A 22,932-nucleotide genomic window follows, 5' to 3' on the forward strand; every position below is an offset into this window, starting at 1 on the left:
GACTGATCCTTATGCACTCTGCAAAATATTGAAGCTCTAAGCCCCAACGTAACTGATATACACACACAGAATGTACGTGTGCCAACGAGGTTTTGAGGGAGACTGATATATGGGGGATAGAGAGAGGAGACAAGGAGTTTGGAATCGAATATATCTGATATATCACGTCTTTGATGCACTCGGGTGCAACAGGTTTCTTATATCTACCTCTCAAGGTTATGTGAGGATTACTGATGATGCGAAAAAACGGCCTGACATCATTTTTTTCATTCATGTAGTCATTTATGGCTATCATGTGCAAGATATTGTTCTAATAGTAATGAGGGGAGGAAAAAAATTAAAAAACTCTCATTAGGTATCGCCATGCCTGGCACCTATGAACCAATCAATGAATACTATCTATAGGAGCTCACAGGGGATTTTCTAATAGATCCAATAATATTCCAATGCCTTTTAACAATTCACGTAATGAGAAATATATTTTTTCGCTGGCTGCTTGCATTTTCTGAAGTTAATAATGCGGCCATACCCACTGCTGTTAAATACTCTTGAGTTAATGTTAAATAGTCCAGAATAAGGGGTTCTGATGGTTCAGTGGTTAAGCACTCAGCTGCTAATTAAAAGTTTGGCAGTTTGAACCCACCAGCCGCTCTGTGGGAGAAAGATGTGGCAGTCTGTTCCCATAAAGATTTACCCTATGTAGCAGTTCTACTCTGTCCTATAAAGTCACTGTGAGTCGAAATTGACACAACAGCAATGGGTTTGATTTTTTTTGGTTAGTCCAAAATAAAGCATAATAAGCTCTCTTAACAAAAACAACCTCTTATAGGTTTAGCATTATTTATCACTGATTGATAGGTTTAAAAAATAGAAATAGAGTTATGATTTGTTTTTGGGTGCTATTAAGTTCACTCATACTCATGCTATATAGGAGAGATTAGAACTGCCCGTAGGATTTCCAAGGCTGTATATCTTTACGGAAGCAGACTGCCACACCTTTCTCCTGTGAAGCAGCTGGTGTGTTCTAACCTCTGACCTTTCGGTTAGCAGGGGAGTGCTTAACCATTGTGCCACTAGGGCTGGTTAGAACTATGATAATGCTTTAAAAATTTTTTCAGTTTCATATGTTGGGAAGGTTCTTGGATTTCAAACCAGTAGTCTCAAGGAATAGAACAGAGTCTGCTTCCATAGAAATCCAAGCATGACCCTGGAATACATTCCCTCATCCCAACATCCTAAACATGCTTCATCTGTCTGATAAAATATATCTATTTTGCTTTCAGCTTTCCTTGAAATTGATCCACATTGAATTATCAAACATTGGATTTTTCAATTGCATCCTAATTTTGTCAGTAGAAAGGAAAATATATAAACTACATACATTTAAATATGTGTGACCTCTCCAGAAATTTTTATATCATTTCCATAGAACAGTTGTCCAATTATTTTTTTAAAAAATCAACTGAGATCATAATTGCTCACAGTGGGAAATGTGTCCAGTTTACATCTGTCATGTGCTCAGAGTGTCTCTATAATCAGCTCTGTGGAGAGGCACTTTCTTGGGTAAACCTGTTACTCTTTTTCTTCTCCTGTTTAAAGCTGAGTGTACTCAGATGTTATTACATCAATGAAAATTTCAGCCTTTCCAATATGGGCATCTTAATGCATTCTAATGGCACAAAGTCCTTCAAGTGATCTACTGGGCATCTTCTTTTAGATAAAATTCCCAGGTTGTGGCCATCTGCATTAAAGTAAAAAGAAGCATCAATCATGGCTGAAACCAAAGTTTTAACCATAGCTAGTTTATGGAATATTTGGAAGATGATTTAGAGATTCACCATTTCAGTCACTTTCTCCCCAATACATCACTCACTGAACTTGACTTGAACTTGACAATGCAAACTCTCCTAATGAATAATAAGTGAGTTGTGAACACCAATACTTTCCCTTGGTTAAAGCAGTGGTTCTGAGACTTGAGCGTGCATTGGAATCACCCAGAAATGGGCTGTTTGTAAATGGCTAGGTCCCACCCCCAGATATTCTGATTCAGTAGTTTTGGGGTGGGGCTTGATAATTTCCATGTCAAAAGGGTTACTGGCTTAAATAAATTGTGGGAAAAATGCATGTCTGTTGCAGGTATGGTGTATAAACCAAACTTCTCAGATGTGGTATGGCAGGTAGTATTGCTCCTTTACTTCATGTGAACTAAATGATTGCTTCTCTGTTTTGAAGGTGATGGCTTAGCTAATCAAATACCTCTTAAGTCTATCCACTAGCCAGCATCATGAGCCTTTTTAGTGCAAATTACTTAGAAACATTATGAGTGATGTTATTTATAGCAATTCTACCCATTAAGTATATCACAGGAATGCATTTAATTTTAAGGCTGATTTCTACCCCAGGATACCAACAAATCCTTCCTTCATTTGCACTCCTTCTTTGAAAGTATTCACACTTCAGAACTTACTTCAACAGCTGCACCTGGGAACAGAAGTCCCATTGAGACCAGATTGGGTAGAGGGGGGAGGGGTTGTTACACTTGCCCACAAGTAGTTTTTTCCCCTCTAGTCCATATAACTGGTCAAAAACAATCATCCCTTTAATTTTCTAAAATGAACATCTAGAATGATTCCAGGTGAAGCCGTCAACTTGTAGTCTCCCGTTAAATATTTGACATGTAGGCTGTTCACAAAACAAATATCAGTGTTTCAAGTTTTTCCCTTCATGCTTTCATATGTGCTTATTTCTGCAAAACTGGAATGCCTGGGCCTCTTCTGCACTTAAAAGTTAAGGTAAATATGCTAGGTATATTAGATATACTAAATATAATTGAAGCCCTTTCTAATCTGAAAAGGCTGGGCTTCTGTGTGGGTAACATCAGTTATTGAAGCACTAGGTCATGAATAGATGAAAGTCACCCTTTATAAAAATAACAGTAATAATAGTTACAACTAGTACTTATTGGAGGAGCCCTTGTTGCCCATGGTTAAGGACTCTGCTGCTAAATGAACGGTCAGTAGTTCAAACTGTCCAGCTACTCCACTCCACCAGCCGCTACATGGGAGAAAGATATGGCAGTCTACTTCCATAAAGACGTAGAGCCATAGAAATCCTATGGGCAATTCTACTCTGTTCTATAGGGTCGCTATGAGTTGGAATGACTAGATGGCAATGGTTTTTTAGTGGTAACACTTATCGGGCATTAATTAGGAACTAGAACTCTGTTAAGAGATTTACATGAATTACCTCATCAATAACCAAAACAACCTTATGAGAAAAGGTGCTGTTTTTGTTTGTATTTTAGGCACATGTGGAAACGGAGTTTCAGAAATAACTAACTCCCTCAAAGTCACACAATGAGTGAAGAGTGAACCTGTGACTTCTATCAATGTAGCTTGATTCCAGAATCCTATCTCTTAATAACTACTACACTATCTCCCCAGAAGATGTATTTTGTACTCTTTCATGTGATGTTGTCACTCCAGCTAAGTACAATTGTAACTAGTTATAAGGCATTGAACAAGGGCCTCAAGAGATGTAGAACATCTATAAAAACAAGGAAGAAAATGAATTTGAAAGAGGTTTATGCCTGAAAATAACCTAAATGCATTTCCTGTCACGTAGCATGTTCTTGACACGTTGCAAAGCTCCATAACTGCTGAAAGTTTTCTGAAATTGTGATTCTCACACTCACTGAGGTGATAAGTTACAAATTAATGATATTCCTTTCTCAAGAAGAAGTGATCCCTTTTTTTCTTTTTTAATGAAACTGGCAAAGTTGATTGGGACATAATAAACTAGTCATTGTCATAACACCATCTAAATTCCATAAACCTCAGAGCAATTCCCTGTTAGTATTTTTTTTTAAGGAATCCCGTGCCTCATAGGCATTTTTTGTAGAAATCATGCTGTAGTTGTTTACAATAGAAATATAAGCCTAATTTGCTACATTACATCTTGTCCAGTGTTTCACATTGAAGCAATTAATATCACAGAATCATAAGTATGAATTGTTAACATACTTCTCTGACATCCCAAGAAGAAGCTTAGCACTAAGATAATGCAGCTTTGCCAACGCAGCAAGTACATTCAACTGGCACCAATTCCCAGTATCTATGTATCCAAACAGCTCTCCGCACAGTGGTAATTCTTCTAATCCCTATAATTTATTCATCTCAGGGTACGCTCCAAAGCATTGCTTGCGTGTCTTATCCAATAGATTTCAAAACAGTATTCATTCTGGGAAGGGAACTGGTGTAGCTCATCAGAGAGGTTCCTTGCAGTGCTGTTGGTGCCCAAGAACACTCTGATTGGCAAACACATGTAACAATGGAGCCTTGGTGGCGTAGTGGTTAAGAGTTCAGGCTGCTAACCAAAAAGGTCGGCAGTTCGAATCCACCAGCAGCTCCTTGGCAACCTTAGGAGGCAGTTCTGCTCTGTCCAGTAGGGTCATTATGAGTCGGAATTAGCTCAATAGCACACAACAACAACAACATGCAACCTGATGAGTAAAATGAAAGAAGAGCTACGAGGATTGAAGTTTTACATCCCTTCCCTCTGACATTTCTTCCTGGAGCCACACTGTAATCACTGTAACAGTTCCAAATCTTATTCTAAATGCTCCTATATAATCAGCTTGGAAAGGAATCTGTAATTTCTCAGTGGAATTTTCAAATACACTTAACTTTGCTATCTCAAGCCACAGACACTAAATGGACAGAAAGATAATGATTTTAATTTTCACCAATTTATTGAGGCTGAGGTTTGAAAATGATGAATGTTTCTCTCCTTGTCCTTGGCACAAACCATCCAAGATAATTTAAAAAGCTGTAAAAGTGTCCTTAGGCCAAAATATCAGACCTCAAAAGGAGCATCACCCAGCTTTTAAAGACAGCATAGCTCTTTAATGTCCTCGGAAATGCTAATGTCAAGTTTTATTTTACAGGTCATCCAAACAGTGAGTGCCATGGACAAAGATGACCCTAAAAATGGACATTATTTCTTATACAGTCTTCTTCCAGAAATGGTCAATAATCCGAATTTCACCATCAAGAAAAATGAAGGTAAATATATTAGCTTTGTGAAACAGAGTTTAGCATCAATTGGAAAATACAATATGAATGTATAACATGACTGAAAATAGAATTAAAATAAGTTTTGTTCACCCATAAGCAGTTGAAATCCAGCTTATCAGCCTAATAGCATAGTAATTATATCAATTCCACCTTTCCAATACTGAAAAAATAGATAAGAAAATTATTAATGGGAAAATTAATTTTATCCCAGGGAATACTTCCAACACCTTACTTTTACAAAATGAAGAAGAGGAATTAACCCCCGTGAAAGCTCCAAGAATTTTGAGATACTGAGATATTTGATAGAGGAGAAGCTGGCTTACACTTTGCAATTGTGAAGTTTTAATTGAATGTTTACCAAGTCTTTAGGGAAAGCCTATTCTAATTTTGCCTGGTTTGTGGGTACATATTAGAGTTATTTGTTTTAAGCCTGTACCAACTTTGACAACAGTAATTAGATCAGAAAATCCTTTTTGAAGGACACTCTTTATCAGTGTTATTTTGGCACTAATATGGACTGATTTTATTGTCAAGTCTTTTCACTCACAGAAAACATTCAATCCATTTTATTATTTCTTGAGGACCAAGCTTGGATTCACTGTTTCCCTTAACTATTGCCTATTACATATGAAGGTCATAGAGCATTATGAAATAAAACTCTATTATCATCGGTATATCTTTGTTTCCAAAGCTTTTTTTTTTAAGCTGCTATGTATTTAACAAAGATTTTTAAACATTTATTTTGGCTCAGCTGTATTTAAATCTTAGTTTCAGCTGATTTAGAATGACTAGGAAAATTAAAGTATTGTCTCAGCCTCTCTACTGGCATTACTCTAGGAATGTGGTTAGATTTCTGATTGTCTATGTAAAAGCTATACTCAGTTAGATGATTCAAATTCTTTTCCTCACATCTGTTGGGATTATTTACTATCTTTTGTTTAAAGGTGGTCTTAAACTTTAATAAACCTTTCTTTAGAAAATAAAATGACATTTGATGGCTCTTTTTCAATATAGTATGGCCTCACCATTTGACATAATGCTACTTAGTTCTTCGCAGATACTCTGATAAATGTGGGTGTATCACAGAAAAGGAAATGAGGAGTTTACTATCTAGATATTATTCATTAACGTGGCTTCCTTTATTAAAAACACTAAGGAGACACAAATATGTCCTTTCTCCTCAGTAATGGAGTGTTCATTTATTAGCCACCCCTAACTGAGAGCTCTAATCCAAATATATTATCTTTGTTCCTCAGTTAACACTGCCAATAATTCTTTTTAATGGAAGTCACATGAATATATCAAAGACAGCTGAAAGTCTATATGTAAGTGATGGTCCAGGCTTTTGAATGTGAGCTAATAGTTATCAGTCATTATTTTTTCATATGAAACACTCCTATCTTTTAAAATACCCTGTGAAGAAATGTTTTCCCACACCAAAAGTTCTGAGCTCCTTGGTGATTCTTGTACATTCCACAATTTCAAGATATGCCTGTTATAAGCATGGCCCACGGAGGCATACATAAATGTTTGTTTGATGAATGAAAAGGTGCTATTGGGTGTCAGGGGACATATGATTTTGTACTATATTTATAATGCTTCTAAAGAGGAGACTTTAGTCCTCCAGTATATTAATTTCATACTCAATTGCATATGTTTTCTCTAATTTTTAGAATTAGTAGAAAGTAACAAGTTGTACACTTCGGAAACCTTCTGTACCATTGATCTCCTCACGTTTCAATAGACCCTGAAATAGAATATCTCTTTTGAAACTAGAAAATGAAAATTACAGTTTTGATTTACCTCATAGATTTGTGTGTGTGGGTGTGTGTGTGTAATAATTGAAAAACAAGGTGTTAGGGGTTGTAAAATGATTTGGGATAGAAAGAGCACTCTCTGAATCACAACGGTTTATTTTAAATTATTACTTATTTATTTTTCAAAGAGTGACCATATAATTTATTGTTCCTACTGGGATATTTTTAAAGTAAAAGGGATCACTATTTATATTTATGCCTGGAAACAGCCATAAACCAAGACCGTATTGAGAAAACTCAGACATATGTTCACTGTAATTTTGAATTTAAGATCCAAATATTCATCATCTCCTCCACAGAATAAATCATGAACCCCTAGGTCTTTGGAAGAGATATGTAAAGTTGGTACTCTGGCTCTCTTTTCCTACATGAGAAATTTATGAGTTTTTCTCCATAGACTGCCACTATTTTGACATCTTGGTTTTGATAGTTACTATGAAACCAGACAAAACAATCCGTCTCTTCTTAAACATAGAAACAATTAAGGTAATGGAAAAAAAAAATGTTAAATTTAAAATGTGATAGATAGTTTGATTCTTTATGTCTTTTGCCAATTTTTTGTAAATGATGAGAACACACATAAGCAACAACAAAAAAATCTAAACATAGACATTATTTACTTAAAAAAATAGTATGTATTTTATGTTTGAAACATGGAGAGAGTCAGATGGTATAATCATATTTAGAATTGGTTCTTTCTTATTAGCATAAACTTTAAAATGGTCAATAGCTGATTTTTCCCCACTGAGAGTACTATAATTTATAGGTCCCAGCCTACCAGACAAGGCTGAGATTTTGAGATGGCCAATATATTCAAATCTGTAATTGATGGATGGATGAACCTCCTATTTAATTAGATATTTATGAGAGATGGTTTCAGTATTTGGCACTTTCTAAGTAACTTGCAGTCATGTTTTCAATTTGAAGTTAGCAGGATCTTTCTCTTCTCTCATAGAGGATGGACGTAATGCAATTTTCAGCTGACTAATTCATAATCAAGGGCAAAATGAGATAGAAATTAGCTGTCTCTTGTCTCCTACACAGTTGAATGATTTCACAAATAATTCTCTTTCTTAATATATGAGAATTATCTGTCTGCCAGAATAAGAAAGCAACCTTCAATACTGATAAAGTTGGAATCAAAGGTCAAACATATGATGAGTCATTCATAACACATGTCCATGTAAAAAATCATAGCACCTTGAATTTTCTAAGTGATAAGGCACAGACATTGGTTTCTCCATATTCCAATTGGGTGCATTTCCAGAAAGGGTTTTGCCGATCACATTTGAACATCTTCTTCCATTCCATTCCATGAAAATGGAAGATATCCAACAATTCAATATAACAAGAGAAGGAAAGATAAATGGACCTTTTACAAATACTGAAATGTCTTGCTTACAGAAAATTTGAAGGCTGCAGAAATCTGCTCTTAACAGCCTGCACATTATAGGTCAAAGATGTGATTATAATTGCCAGAAAGTAGTGTGGCGAAATGGGAGTCTTCATGTTTTATACTGAAATATTGGAATCATGTGTATAAAGATATGGGGGAAATAAAAAATCTTGCTCTGTATGGAGAGTCTGTGGGATGGAGAGAGGTAGGCAGTGAACTTGGTCTTAGTTGCTGAAGGGCAGCTTGTTACTATTTATAATAGCTTGATTGTGCTTAAGAAAAGACAGTGGAGAACCACACTACCTGATGACCCTGAACTCTTTTTCCTCTTCTTGGTGTCTTTTCTTTGACCAAAACCTTATTGATAAAACTTCACTCTAAAGGCATAACTTTGTAATTGATTTAAACAATATAGATGCTGACTAGAGCATTGGAATCAATGCGTCTTGTGTAATCTCAACAGTTTACCTGTTATTTTGTACATTAACCTTTTTACAGTATAATTCATACATCTTCTTAGGAGTTTCAGAAACCCTGGTGGCATAGTGGTTAAGTGCTACAGCTGCTAACCAAAAGGTCAGCAGTTCAAATCCTCCAGGCACTCCTTGGAAACTGTATGGGGCAGTTCTACTTTGTCCTATAGGGTCGCTATGAGTTGGAATTGACTCGACGGCAGTGGGTTTGGTTTTTTGGTTTTTTTCTTAGGAGTTTCCATCTCAACTGATTTGCGTACTTCATGTGGTATATTTTCTTATCCCCCTTCTTTTCCCCCTCTAGAAGCATCTGTTGTAAGCACACTGTTACTATAGGCAAGTTATTTAAAGCCTCAGTTTCCTCATCTGTAATACCTCGTAGGGAAGGCCTTGGCTGAAATCTGTACCCTAGGGCCTAGGCAGCTCTTAGCACAATGTCTGGCATATAGAAAAGACTCCCTAGTAAATGAGAACACAATCCTCTTTATGTGAACTCCTTATTCCCTAACTATATTACCTCTCCTCTGGCTTATCATTCTTAACCAGATCTCTTTGCAGCTTTAACTCTGAAGATTTATTTACCTGTAAAATATTGTACAGTGATCTGAATGCAGTCTCATCAGCAATTGGAAAACCCTTTCCCTCACTAAAATGCATTGCAAGAAACCTGCTCAGCAATGTGTTACAATCTAAAGGGTATTATAATAGAAAGACAAAAAAAATTTTTTCTTTTTTTTTTTTTGTGCAATAAAGGGAAAAGGAGGAGAAGGGGAGAATGAAAATATTTACCAGCCACTGAAATAGCTGCAGGATACCTGGATCTGGATTTGAATAGGAAGACATGCTTTTCTATTTCTCCTTTGCCAAAATGGAGCTCAGCTTTCTTCACAGAATGGCTAGCTCCAGCTTCCAACTTGTGAGAATCACTTTTAATTCTACCATATCAAGTAATTTTAATTCACCACTGAACCCCTAAAGCACATACTCTGTAGGAATCTTGGTACCTAGGCTGGAAAATTAAAGAAAAGACAGACTATCTTCCTTTGCATTTTTGACTACCTTAAACTTACCTCAGGCTCCTCCCATCAGAAAACCAAAAGTGATTGCCTAAGAGTGCAAGTGGGTTTCCCTGACCTCAGGCTAGCCCGAGCTGACCCTTTGTCCTCCCTCTTCTCCCCAGCTGAGTCCTCATGCACTCCTCTCCTGTATTCAGGATGTAGGCATCAAGGGAGAAATAGTCCTTTTCTCCTCCACCTTAAGTCAGCTGTGACCCATCCAGGCTGAACCGGACCGGAAACGCCTTCCCGATGATCCACAGAGCAGAGGGCCACCTTGGTAAGCCAATTGTCCTCTTCCAGGCCACCTCGGGCCTCCTTAAGTTCTTCCATTACACAGGCTGCTTTAAGCTGGCGAAGAACTTTCTGAAATAGCATCTCTTTCCTCAAGTGGTCTTTAAAAATGCCTCCAGGTCTCAGCTACCCCGGATCCATTATTAATGGGTTTCCCAGGCAACCACACCTCAGCAACAAGTGAAACCTGTGTTACTTAACTCAGATAGTGGATGTTCCCACAGTACCACACTCAACACCAAACACTGACCGAAGGCCTTTTCCATAAAAGTCATCAGCTCTTACCCTCGTAAAGCACAAGGTGTTTCCTCAGTGTTGAATCTTAAAAGGTAGCGCTCAATTTGCATGAAACACTAGGTCCAACTGGGATCCCGAATATGTAGAACAGCATTATGCATACATGATCCAAAAAGGCTTCTGCTTCAGTAATTCATAATTTATTGTTTATGCTTCCAGCAACGTTCGGTTGATAAAAAGCCATTTATGTTTCATTTTGTCCCCTAAACTGTAATTAAGGACGGTGTGCAAGCTTAGAAAAATAGATAACAGATCTGCATTTCTACTTTCTGTGTTGCAAATGCCTATTTGGTTTGGCTCAAAAGACATGGAGATTTTCTTTGCTTGTATAGATTTCTTGAATCTCTGTTATCATGTCCAGTCTTCATATCTTCCCTTCTATTTCTTTCTTAAATCATAAGTCAAAGGTGCCTTCACAAAGAATTTCCTTTGCAAATACTGAAAATCCTAAAATTATTGCTCTGGTCAAACACAGCACTGCCCTTAGTATCTATTTTTCAGTGTTTGCTGTGAGAGGTAATTTAGTCTCGAGATTACCGACTAGTAGAGATATAACTTAGATACCCGGTGTAGAGTTCCATATGTGGCTATCCGTAATGCTATTCACAGCTGTGATTTACACTGAAGCTTCTCTACCAATTTGCTAGCAGTCATTTCTGAACCTTACAGAGCATTCAAATTCTGAAGCTTTTTGAAAGAGGATAAACCAAAAGATAAATAGGTACCGGCTTAGTTATCCTGTTGCTGTTGTGTACTATGGAGTAGTACAACGGAGTAGGATTACCCCATAGGGTTTCCTAGGCTGTTATCTTCATGGGAGGCAGATCGCCAGGTATGTTCTCCCACAGAGCTGCTGGTGGGTTCACATCGCTGAATTTTCAGTTAGGAGCAGAGCACTTAACCACTGTGTAACCAGGCACCTTTTTGTTATCTTAGAGATGTTTTAAGACATAGAAAATTTTCTTTTAGAACTTTCCTCTCTGGGAACTTTGCTTCAAGTTCTGATTTAGAAAAGTAATCTCTTGAATATCTGGGGGAGTGTATAAAATGACACTGAGAAGTGTTTTTCATTTATCCAGACTTGTTTGGACCACTTTGTTATTGGCATCATTAAAAAATAATGTTATTTACTGATTTATCATCTATTTGCAAGCTTCAAAACAGGCCTTGGGGTTTTGTGGGTGTCAAACCAACACGGCTGTCCTTGGGTAAGTACAACCAAATATTAAAATTAAATGTGGAAACAAAGTGAGCTGTCAGTCTATGCAAATTCTCATTTCTTTAAAAAAAAAAAAAAGTATTGAATGCAGTTGACAATCGTTTCATCTCCTTTTAGCACAGAAGTTTGCATTTTGAATTAATGTGAACAGTTTATAGACACAACATTAGGCATACGTGACATTCCTTCTGGAGATGTGACCTGAATAACACACACCATGTGGTTTGGATTCCTTCGTTTATTGAAGAAGCTGCTAGAGAAGGCAGGGGAATAATTTGGAAACGTTAAAGGAGGCACACCACATAGCTAAGCCTTAAAAAAGTTGACTTGGAATGAATTCGAATGAAGGATGAAAGAGAGGCCTGCAATATGTCGAACAGCACAAACTTCATAGTTAAGAATATTTAGGTTTGGATCCTAGCTCTTCTGCTGTGATCTGTGAGAGCTTGCAAAAACGACTGAATAATCTGGAATCTTTCTGTAGAGTGGAAATAATCATCAGCTCTATGTTGTTTTGAATAACAGCAATAGTAATCTAAATAAAAGTAGGAAAAAGATAAAATGCTCAGGGTCTGGGTGGCACAAATGGTTTGCGCTGGACTACTAGCCCTGGTGGCGCAGTGGTTAAGAGCTATGGCTGCTAACCAAAAGGTTGGCAGTTCAAATCCACCAGCCACTTTTTGGAAACCCTATGGGGCAGTTATACTCTGTCCTATAGGGTCTCTACGAGTTGATTTCAACAGCAATGAGCTTGTTATTTTATTTTTTTTTATTTGGGTATGTTATTCAATTATCCCTTACTTGAGGGCCTGGAGCCCTGGTGGCTCAGTGGTTGTGTTCGGCTGCTGAACAAAAAGTCAGCAGCTCGAATCCACCAACTGCTCGATGAAAACCCTTTGGGGGCAGTTCTACTCTGTCCTATAGGGTCGCTATGAGTCAAAATCGACTCAAAGGCAGTAGGTTGGTTACCTGAGGGCCAGTGAATAAATGTGTCTGCAAACATTGCCCATGACTAAAGCAGAGGAAAAGAAAATGGGAATGAGGAGCATTTGTAGGACTTAAATTCTTGTTTGAATAGAACCCTCATCACAGCGACATAATGGAAGAATAAAAGTGAAGAGTACCTAACATGTGTAAGTTTCCATAGATACAGTTTTTCTAGCCCTGTAGACCTAAATATATACAGCTATCTACATATTGGCAAAAGGAGTATTTCAGAGTTTAGTTGATAGAATAATAGAATTCTTGAGTTAGAAACACCTTAGCAAGTAGCCAGAATGGGAAGGACTTGGATGCTACGTACAAAATTTCAAATTTATTAAAGCAAGACAAAACAGCTGAGACTATGAGGCTAGATGTTTATCTCATTGATTTTATTTTCTATCACTCTTCTTCCAGCTCTTTCTTATAAACCAAAGCCAAACCTACTGCCGTTGAATTGATTCCAACTCATAGCAACGTTATGGGACACAGTAGCACTGCCCCATAGGGTTTTCAAGCCTGTAAAACTTTATGGAAGCAGACTGCCACATCTTTCTCCCATTGAGTGGCTGGTGAGTTCTAACTGCCAAGCTTGTGGTTAGCAGCCATGCACTTTAACCGCTGTGCAACCAGGACTCCTTATTTTATATACTCCTTATACATCCTTGGGAAAGCCTGGTGGGATAACCAAAGGATCGGCAGTTCAAATCCACCAGGCACTTCTTGGAAATTCTATGGGCAGTTCTACCCTGTCCTGTGGGGTCGCTATGAGTTGAAATCGACTCAACAGCAACCGGTTTGGTTTGGTTTCTTTTTTACACATCCTTGGGCTTGAACATGCCCTACCAGTCATGCTTTTTAAATTTCCCTTCCTTCCCTTTTCTGGAATATACATCCTCTGCTTCCTCCCTTTACGATCTAGCTAATCTCCAGCCATATATCAGAACTCAGGTCAAAGTTCCTCCCATGCCTGAGTGGAGCCAGATGGTGCTGAATAAGTGGTGCTGTGAAGTTAGTTCTCCTCTGTGCTTTTCTTTGAGAGACAGAGTGATAAGTGCTAAGGGAGACACGTGAATGGCGGGGGGGATGTCTCTTCCATTATCCTGTGAGCTTATTAGTAACAGATTATATGTTTATTCACTTATTCAACCCCTGAATTAATGTGAACATTTTATAGATACAACATTAGCTGGAAGGAGCTCTGGTGGCACGAATGTTTAAGCACTGGGCTGCTAACCAAAAGGTTGGCAGTTCGAACCTACCCAGCAGCTCTGCAGAAGAAAGACCTGGAGATTTACTTCCATAAGGATTACAGCTAAGAAAACACTATGGGGCAGTTCTACTCTGTCATATGGAGTTGCTATGAGTAAAAACAAAAAGTAGAAAAGCTATTTGACAGCATCCAACAATAATAATATAATTTTTGGTTCAAAAATTAAACCAAACTTGTTGCCATCAAGATGATTCCAACTCACAGTGACCCTATAGGACAGAGTAGTTTCCAAAGGGCACCTCGTGGATTCGAACTGCTGACCTTTTGGTTAGCAGCTGTAGCTCTTAACCACCACACCACCAGGGTTTTCAATAATAATATAGTAACTGGCAAAGGCGTGAATTATACATCATATGATTTGGACCAAAACTATAATGGATTTTAATAAACCAGCTAAAAGGAGTCACGAACATGTCATAGTAGTCATGCTTTTTAATTTCGACTCCTATTTATTTAGTGTCTCCCATGTGCCAGGCACAACCCTGGAAATTGGGAATAACATGGTGAATAAAATAGACATGGTCTCTCTCTTGCCCCATGTGTTTTTGTTCTCCTTAGGGGTCAGTATCATACTGATTTGAATTATTAGAGAAGAGGGCTATGATTTGACATGGATTTTTATCACCCAAAAGATAAATTCCCAGGCCAGTATCCAAAATACTTTGCTTTTTGGAGGAATAATCATACATTCTAACTTCAATATCATCATAAACAAAGTTCCCTCTTAGGGCCCACTCAGTTAGTGAAGCTAGCCTTACAGAAAGAAGACTTTGCTTTTCTTGGATTCCATCACTGAAAGCATTTGGCCATTCAGAGTGGTGATGTACATTTGTCGTCAATTCTAATTCTCCTTATGAGTTTTAGATCGTTGTCCTCTTTACCCTGAGTTCAGACGAGCTATGTTGAACCTGCTACTCAATATGTTTGTGATTGGAGGATAGAGGCATATTGGTGAGTCCTTTCCAAAAAGACGATGACCCAGAGACAGAGCTACAATTTGTGGCACAGCACTGCTAGTAATGATTCCTATTTGCAGGTTCGTTAGAATCCATTACAGTTTTGATCTGGCTCACAAGATTTATAATTCATGCCTCTCCTATGCTGTTGTTGTTGGGTGCTGTTGAGTCACTTTTCTACTCATAGCAACTCCATGTGACAGAGTAGAACTCACCCATAGGGTTTTCTTGGCTGTAATCTTTGCAAGAGTGGATTGTCATGTCTTCCTCCCGCAGAGCCTCTGGGTGGTTTCAAACTGTCAACCTTTTTTTTTTTTTTTAATTTTTATTGTGCTTTAAGTGAAAGTTTACAAATCAAGTCAGTCTCTCTCTCTCACAAAAACTTATATACACCTTGCTACATACTCCCAATTGCTCTACCCCTAATGAGAAAGCCGGCTCCCTACCTCCACTCTTTCTTTTGCTGTCCATTTTGCCAGCTTCTAACTCCCTCTACCCTCTCATCTCCCCTCCAGGGAGGAGATCCCAACATAGTCTCAAGTGTCCACCTGATCCAAGAAGCTCACTCCTCACCAGCATCCCTCTCCAACCGATTGTCTAGTCCAATCCCTCTCTGAAGAGTTGGCTTTGGGAATGGTTCCTGTCCTGGGCCAAAAGAAGGTCTGGGAGCCATGACCACCCCAGTCCTTCTAGTCTCAGTCAGACCATTATGTCTAGTCTTTTTACAAGAATTTGGCATCTGCATCCTACTGCTCTCCTGCTCCCTCAGGGGTTCTCTGTTGTGTTCCCTGTCAGGGCAGTCATCAGGTGTAGCTGGGCACCGTCTAGTTCTTCTGGTCTCAGGCTGATGTAATCTCTGGTTTATGTGGCCCTTTCTGTCTATCGAGCTCGTATTTACCTTGTGTCCTTGATGTTCTTCATTCTCCTTTGATCCAGGTGGGTTGAGACCAATTGATGCATCTTAGATGGCCACTTGCTAACGTTTAAGACACCAGACACCTCTCTCTAAGGTGGGACACAGAATGTTTTCTTAATAGATTTTATTATGCCACTTGATTTAGATGTTCCCTGAAATCATGGTCCCCAAAGCCCCGCCCCTGCTACACTGGCCTTCAAAGCATTCAGTTTATTCAGGAAAGTTCTTTGCTTTTGGCTTAGTTCATTTGTGCTGACCTTGCCTGTATTTTGCGTTGTCTTTCCTGTCACCTAAAGTAGTTATTATCTACTATCTAAGTAGTTAGTGAATACCCTCTCTCACCCTGCCTTCCTCCCACTCCCCTCTTGTAACCATCAAAGAATATTTTCTTCTCTGTTTAAACTATTTCTTAAGTTTTATAACAGTGGTCTTATACAATATTTCTCCTTTTACATCTGACTAATTTCACTCAGCATAATGCCTTCCAGATTCCGCCATGTTATGAAATATTTCACAGATTCATCACTGTTCTTTATCAATGCGTAGTATTTCATTGTGTGAATATACCATAATTGATTTATCCATTTATCTGTGGATGGGCACCTGGGTTGCTTCTATCTTTTTGCTACAGTGAACAGTGCTGCAATGAACATGACTATGCATATATCTGTTCTTATAAAGGCTCTTATTTCTCTAGGATATATTCCAAGGAGTGGGATTGCTGGATCATATGGTAGTTCTATTTCTAGCTTATTAAGGAAGTGCCAAATTGATTTCCAAAGTGGTTGTACCATTTTGCATTCCCACCAGCAGTGTATAAGTGTTCCAATCTCTCCACAGCCTCTCCAACACTTACTGTTTTGTGTTTTTCAGATTAATGCCAGCTTTGTTGGAGTGAGATGGAATCTCACTGAAGTTTTGATTTGCATTTCTCTAATGGCTAATGATTGTGAGCATTTCCTCATGTATCTGTTAGCTACCTGAATGTCTTCTTTAGTGAAGTGTCTGTTCATATATTTTGCCCATTTTTTAATTGGGTTATTTGTCTTTTTGCAGTTGAGTTTTTGCAGTATTACGTAGATTTTAGAGATCAGGTGCTAATAGGAAATGTCATAGCTAAAAGCTTTTTTCCCAGTCTGTAGGTAATCTTTTTACTCTTTTGGTGAAGTCCTTGGATGAGCATAGGTGTTTGATTTTTAGGAGCTCCCAGTTATCTAGTTTCTTTTCTGCATTTTTAGTAATGTTTTGTATACTGTTTATGCCATGTATTAGGGCTCCTAATGTTGTCCCTATTTTTTCTTGCATGATCTTTATTGTTTTAGATTTTATATTTAGATGTTTGATCATTTTTTAGCTCATTTTTGTGCATGGAGTGAGGTATGGGTCTTGTTTCATTTTTTTGCAGGTGGATATCCAGTTACACCAGCACCACTTGTTAAAAAGACTGTCTTTTCCCCATTTAATTGTTTTGGGGCCTTTGTCAAACATGAGCTGCTCATTTGTGGATGGTTTTACATCTGGATTCTCAATTCTGTTCCATTGGTCTATATATCTGTTATTGTACCATTTCCAGGCTCTTTTGACTACTGTGGCGGTATAATAGGTTCTAAAATGAGGTAGAGTAAGGCCTCCCATTTTTTTTTTACTTATCCAGGGCCTCTTTCCCTTCCATATGAAGTTGGGGATTTGTTTCTCCATCTCATTAAAGAAAGTCGTTGGAATTTGGATCAGAATTGCAAAAAATGTATAGATTGCTTTTGGTAGAAGAGACATTTTTATAATGTTAAGTCTTCCTATCCATGAGCAAGGTATGTTTTTCCACTTATGTAAGTGTCTTTTGATTTCTTGCAGAAGTGTATTGTAGTTTACTTTGTATAAGTCTTTTACATCTCTGGTAAGATTTATTCCTAAGTATTTTATTTTCTTGGGAGCTACTGTAAATGGTATAGATTTGGTGATTTCCTCTTTGATGTTCTTTTTGTTGATGTAGAGGAATCCAACTGATTTTTGTATGTTCATCTTGTATCCCGATACTCTGCTGAACTAGTCCATTAGTTTCAGTAGTTTTCTTGGGGATTCCTTAGGGTTTTCTGTGTATAAGGCCATGTCATCTGCAAATAGAGATAATTTTACTTCCTCCTTGCCAGTCTGGATGCCCTTTATTTCTTTATCTAGCCTAATTGCTTTGTCTAGGACCCCCATCACAGTATTGAATAAGAGCAGTGATAAAGGCCACCCTTGTCTGTCGGGTTGCTGATCTCAAGGCAAATGCTTTCAGGTTCTCTCCGTTTAAGATGATGTTGGCTATCAGCTTTGTATAAATGCCATTTATTATATTGAGGAATTTTCCTTCTATTCTTATTTTGCTGAGAGTTTTTATCCTGAATGGAGGTTGAACTTTGTCAAATGCCTTTTCTGCATCAATTGATAAAATCATGTGATTCTTGTCTTTTGTTTTATTTATGAGACCGATTACGTTAATTGTTTTTCTAATATTGAACCATCGCTGCGTACTGGGTATGAATCCCAGTTGGTTAAGGTGAGTTATTTTCTTGAGATGTTGTTGAATTCTGTTGGCTAGAATTTTGTTAAGGATTTTTGCATCAAAGTTCACAAGGGATATAGGTCTGTAATTTTCTTTTTTGGTGGTGTCTTTACTGGTTTTGGTATCAGCTATATAGTGGTTTCATAGAATGAGTTTGGTTGTATTCTGTCCTTTTCTATGCTCTGAAATACCTTTAGTAACAGTGGTGTTAACTCTTCTCTGAAAATTTGGTAGAACTCTGCAGTGAAGCTGTCCAGGCCAGGGCTTTTTTTTGTTGGGAGTTTTTTGATTACCTTTTCAATCTCTTGTTTTGGGTCTATTCAGTTGTTCTACCTCTGTTTGTGTTAATTTAGGTAGGTAGTGTGTTTCTAGGAATTCATCCATTTCTTCTAGGTTTTCAAATTTGTTAGAGTACAGTTTTTCATAATAATCTGATATGATTCTTTAATTTCACTTGGGCCTGTTGTAATATCGCCCATCTCATTTCTTATTTGGGTTATTTGCTTCCTCTCCTGTTTTTCTTTTGTCAGTTTGGCCAGTGGTTTATCAATTTTGTTGATTTTTTCAAAGAACCAACTTTTGGTCTTGTTAATTCTTTCAATTGTTTTTCTGTTTTCTATTTCATTTAGTTCTGCTCTAATTTTTATTATTTGCTTTCTTCTGGTGCCTGTGGGTTTCTTTTGTTGCTCTCTTTCTATTTGTTCAAGTCGTAGGGATAATTCTTTGATTTGGCCCTCTCTTATTTATCAATGTGTGCATTTATTGATATAAATTGACCTCTGAGCACCGCTTTCGCTCTGTCCCAAAGGTTCTGATAGGAAGTGTTTTCATTCTCATTGGATTCTATGAATTTCTTTATTCCGTCCTTAATGTCTTCTATAATGCTGTCTTTTTTGAGCAGGGTATTGCTAATTTTCCAAGTGTTTGATTTCTTTTCCCTGCTTTTTCTGTTATTGATTTCCACTTTTATGGCCTTATGGTCAGAAAACATGCTTTGTAATATTTCAATGTTTTGTATTCTGCCAAAAGGGTTGCTTTATGACCTAATATGTGGTCTATTCTAGAGAATGGTCCATGTGGACTATAAAAAAGTATACTTGGTTGCTGTTGGGTGGAGTGGTCTGTATATGCCTATGAGGTCAAGTTGGTTGATTGTGGCATTTAGCTCTTCTGTGTCTTTATTGAGCTTCTTTCTGGATGTCCTGTCCTTCACCTAGTGGTGTGTTGAAGTCTCCTACTATTATTGTGGAGCTCTATTTCACTTTTCATTGCTGATAGAGTTTGTTTTGTGTATCTTGCAGCCCTGTCATTGGGTGCATAAATATATAATATGGTTATATTTTCTTGGTATATTGTCCCTTTAATCATCATATAGTGTTCTTCTTTATCCTTTCTGATGGATTTAACTTTAAAGTCTATTTTGTCAGAAATTAATATTGCCACTCCTGCTCTTTTTTGACTGTTGTTTGCTTGATATGTTTTTTCCCATCCTTTGAGCTGTAATTTGTTTGTGTCTCTAAGTCTAAGGTGTGTCTCTTGTAGGCAGCATATAGGCAGATCTTGTTTTTTAATCCATTCTGCCACTGTCTCTCTTTATTGGTGCATTTAGTCCATTTACATTCAGTGTAATTATGGATAGATATGAATTTAGTGCTATCATTGTCTTTTTTTGTCTTTTTTTTTGTGTGTGTTGTTGACAGTTTCTTTTTCCCACTTGATTTTATGTGCTGAGTAGATTATCTTTATATATTGTCCTTTCCTCATATTCATTGTTGATTTTGTTTCTGCTGTGTCTCTATTTTTTCCTTGTATTTTATTTTGATGAGTAGAATTGTTCGTCTCCTTTGTGGTTGCCTTATTATTTATGCCTATTTTTCTAAATTTAAACCTAACTTTTATTTCTTTGTATCACCATATCTTCCTCTCCATATCAAAGATCTATGATTACATTTCTAAATAATCCATCTTTATTGTTTTAATGGTGTCTTCTTTTATATAATAACATCACTGTTACCCTGTTTTGAGCTTTTTTTTTTTAACCTTGCTTTGTTTTTTTGGATTTCCCTGTCTGGTTTCATTTCTGGTTGCTCTGCCCAATGTTCTAGTCTTGGGTGGATACCTGATATTATTGATTTTCTAACCAAAGAACTCCCTCTAGTATTTATTTTAATTTTGGTTTGATTTTTATGAATTCCCTAAACTTCTATTTATCTGGAAATGTCCTAATTTCACCTTCATATTTCAGAGACAGTTTTTCTGGATATATGATTCTTGGCAGGCAATTTCTTTCCTTCAACTTTTTAAATAAGTCATCCCATTGTATTCTTGCCTGCATGGTTTCTGCCGAGTGGTCCGAGCTTATTCTTAATGGCTCTCCTTTGTAGGTGACGTTTCTTTTATCCCTAGCTGCTCTTAAAATTCTCTCTTTATCTTTGGTTTGAGCAAGTTTGATTATAATATGTCTTGGTGACTTTCTTTTCAGATCTACCTTATGTGGAGTTCGATGAGCGTCTTGGATAGATATATTCTCATCTTTCACGATATCAGGGAAGTTTTCTGCCAACAAATCTCTCTGTAGTTTCTGTTATCTCTCCCTGTTCTGGTACTCCAATCACTTGTAGGTTATTTCTCTTGATAGAGTCCCACATGATCCTTAAGCTTTCTTCATTTTTTTTTTAAATTCTTTTATCTGATTTTTCTTCAAATATATTAGTGCAATTGATTTATCTCCAAGTGCAGAAATTCTGGTTTCTACTTGCTCAATTCTGCTCCTCTGACTTTCTATTGAGTTGTCTACTTCTGTAATTTTATTGTTAATCTTCTGAATTTCTGATTGCTGTCTGTCTATGGATTTTTCCAGCTTATTAAACTTTTCATTATGTTCCTGAATAATCTTTCTAATTTCTTCAGTGCTTTATCTGTGTATTCTTTGGCTAGTTCCGAGTATTTCCTCATTTCCTTCCTGATGTCTCGAAGGGTTCTGTACATTAATCTTTTGTATTCTGCCTCTGGTAATTCCAGGAATGCACTTTCATCTAGAAGATCCCTGGATTCTTTGTTTTGAGAGCTTGTTCAGGTGATCATGGTCTGTTTCTTTATGTGACTTCATATTAGCTGCTGTCTCCAAGCTATCTATAAGTTATTGTATTAGTTTTTGCTTGCTTACTGTGTCGTAGTTTCTTGCTTTGTTTTGTTTTGATATGCCCAAATGGGTTGCTTGAGTGAGCTAACTTGATTATTTTCACCTTTGGAGCTCTGACGCCCTGTCCCCATAGAGCTAGAGGTGTTATCAGGGATATCAGTCTAGGAGTCCATTCACTTTTCTTGTATGAATTCAGCTCAGGTTTCCAGGTAGCTGATCATCAAGTGTGTGGTACAGGCTCTGTCCTACAGTCTTAGAGGGGCAGGGGTGATTGGTGTATGTTCTGGTATCTGATTGTACCAGGAGGTCACTCTCTGAACAAGGCAGGAGGCTGAGAACTGACCCCCAAATGTCTCTGAGGAAAGCGCATCCCTGTTCCCTAGAGTGTGCAGGTGGGTGGGTTCTGCAGACGGACCAGGGGCACCCAATGTTTTTGGTTGTAAGGACTGGGAGTTATCAGTTATCCTTAGACCCCTGTCACAGGTGACTGGGTGGCCTGAGTGGAGCTACCAGTCTCTAGGCCACTTATGTGGGTAGGTGAGGACGCTGTTTAACAGGCAAAGCAATGTCAAACATCAAACACCCACCTCTCCACCGCACGGCTGATACGGTTGGATTCTGCCAACAAGGGCCTATTCTCCTGAAATAGGCCCATACAGGTCCATGCAGAAGGGAAAGGTGCTCAAAGTCCATAGACTGTTTATGCCTGGATAGGAGCCACTTCTGTCCTGAGCTCCCCCTGTTAGTGGAGCTGGCAAATTATCTTTTCCCCTAACTGCAAATTTTTTCCTTCTCTAAGGCCGGGAGAATGGCTCTAGGCACCCAACAGGGCCTATCTGAGGCCCAGGGAATTCAGCAGCTAAAGCCAGCTTGGGGTGGGGGATGTGGTAAAATATATGCAAGTACTTAGCTTTTGCCAAGAGCACCGTTCTTCTCAGGTTCCGGAGGTGTGAGTAGGTTGTGTGGCTGGCTGCTTCTCCCTGAGGAAACTGCAGCTGAATGCTAGTACCAGCCTGCTGCTGCTGCTCCAGGAATGGTGCCTGAGGCCTCCCCATGATTCAGGTCTGGTAACTCCTCTCCACTTCTGAACTGTCTCTTCCTCCCCCGCCCCTCTGTTCATTTTCTAAGCTTGTCTTTGATGCTCAGGCCTCTTAAATTTTCATAAATATGCTCATTTCACTTGTTTTTTCGGGTCTTTGTTGTAAAGAGGGCTCTCCGGAAGCTTCTGTCTATTCCGCCATCTTGGCTCCACCTCCTGAAACTGTCAACCTTTTGGTTAGCAGCGCAGTGTTTAACCATTAATGCCATCAGGGCTCCTTCCAACTCCCATGGGTGGTTGGTTTTAATACCTGATGGATAACCAAAGCTTTAGCTGACTTTCTGTATATAATGCTTACTGAGGACCCCTGGTGACTAGACAATGATGTTGTGCTGATTTCTGGGAATGACATTGGGTTCATGTTTTATCTGTTCCTTATTCTTGCTATTTCCTA

At 38.1% G+C, this 22,932-nt stretch overlaps 1 protein-coding gene across 1 annotated transcript in view; it reads left to right on the top strand.

Moving 5' to 3' along the window:
- The first annotated feature begins 4,966 nt into the window (after positions 1 to 4,966).
- The window catches only part of LOC135228338 (cadherin-8), a 66,870-nt gene continuing 48,904 nt past the window's right edge, over positions 4,967 to 22,932 (top strand). Inside the window, exon 1 of the mRNA XM_064273506.1 lies at positions 4,967 to 5,063. Within this exon, the coding sequence (XP_064129576.1) occupies positions 4,967 to 5,063 (97 nt within the window). The remainder of the gene's footprint in view (positions 5,064 to 22,932) is intronic.

Source organism: Loxodonta africana, chromosome 21 (assembly GCF_030014295.1).
Source record: "Loxodonta africana isolate mLoxAfr1 chromosome 21, mLoxAfr1.hap2, whole genome shotgun sequence".
Taxonomy (NCBI): Eukaryota; Metazoa; Chordata; class Mammalia; order Proboscidea; family Elephantidae; genus Loxodonta; species Loxodonta africana.